General features: G+C 40.9%; 1 protein-coding gene across 1 annotated transcript in view; it reads right to left on the bottom strand.

The window, feature by feature from the left end:
* Positions 1-1,105, bottom strand: part of POGZ (pogo transposable element derived with ZNF domain) — a 16,943-nt gene that overhangs the window by 12,041 nt on the left and 3,797 nt on the right. The window contains exon 6 of the mRNA XM_027708936.1: positions 752-861. Within this exon, the coding sequence (XP_027564737.1) occupies positions 752-861 (110 nt within the window). The remainder of the gene's footprint in view (positions 1-751; positions 862-1,105) is intronic.

Here is a 1,105-nt window from a genome sequence, read left to right as displayed (position 1 = left end):
ACCAAGGGAACTGTGCCCAGGGAGAGGTAAAATCACCCCCAAAATACCAAGGGAACTGTGCCCAGGGAGAGGTAAAACGACCCCAAAGTCAAACTGAGTCTAGAAATGATTGAGCCCCACGTTAAATTGTGTCTGGGAATCATTAACTCCCACACTGAGCTGGATCTAGAACTGCTGATCCCCCCTAAACTGAATCTGGAATTAATTAAGCCCTACATATTAAACTGAATCTAGAACTACTTAAGCCTCATATATTAAACTGTATCTAAAACTAATTAAGCTCCACATATTAAACTGTATCTAGAACTGCTAATCCCCCCTAAACTGAATCTAAAATTAAGTCCTACATATTAAACTGGATCTAGAATTAAGCCCTACATATTAAACTGAATCTAGAATTATTTAAGCCCCACACATTAAACTGTATCTAGAACTGCTAATCCTCCCTAAACTGAATCTAAAATTAATTAAGTCCTACATATTAAACTGTATCTAGAACTAATTAAGCCCCACATATTAAACTGTATTTAGAACTGCTAATACCCCCTTAAACTGAATCTAGAACTAATTAAGCTCCATATATTAAACTGTGTATAGAACTGCTAATCCCCCTTAAACTTAATCTAGAGCTAATTAAGCCCCGTATATTAAACTGAATCTAGAAACAATTAAATCCCTCACATGGAACTGCATCCAGAACTAATTAAGGTGTGAATACATCCCAGATAATCCCTTGGGAATGGCCACTCACACACATGTGTCCTCTCAGAGCCTCGGTGACCCGGAACTGGGCGTCGCAGCGGGGACAAACCTTCCTGCCACCGTCTTGCAGGTCGAAGGTGGGGATGGGGGATGAGCTGACTGTGGCAAGAGAAACCCAAAATAAAACCAACAGGATGAAATCCCCACGGTTTTTAAACCTTTGGTGGGTTTTTCCAGCAGGCAGGAAGGTCTCCAGCTGGAGAAACACACTTGGAATTACAGATGACATGGAATGTCCCTTAAATCAACTTTGGGCTCCCAACAACATGAAATGTCCCTTAAATCCAGTTTGGGTTCCAAGGAAATGTCCCTTAAATCCAGTTTGGGTTCCCAAGGAAATGTC

Source organism: Neopelma chrysocephalum, unplaced genomic scaffold (genome assembly GCF_003984885.1).
Source record: "Neopelma chrysocephalum unplaced genomic scaffold, ASM398488v2 Primary Assembly neopelma1_96635, whole genome shotgun sequence".
NCBI classification, from domain to species: domain Eukaryota; kingdom Metazoa; phylum Chordata; class Aves; order Passeriformes; family Pipridae; genus Neopelma; species Neopelma chrysocephalum.
This window is presented reverse-complemented; position numbering and strand designations above follow the sequence as displayed.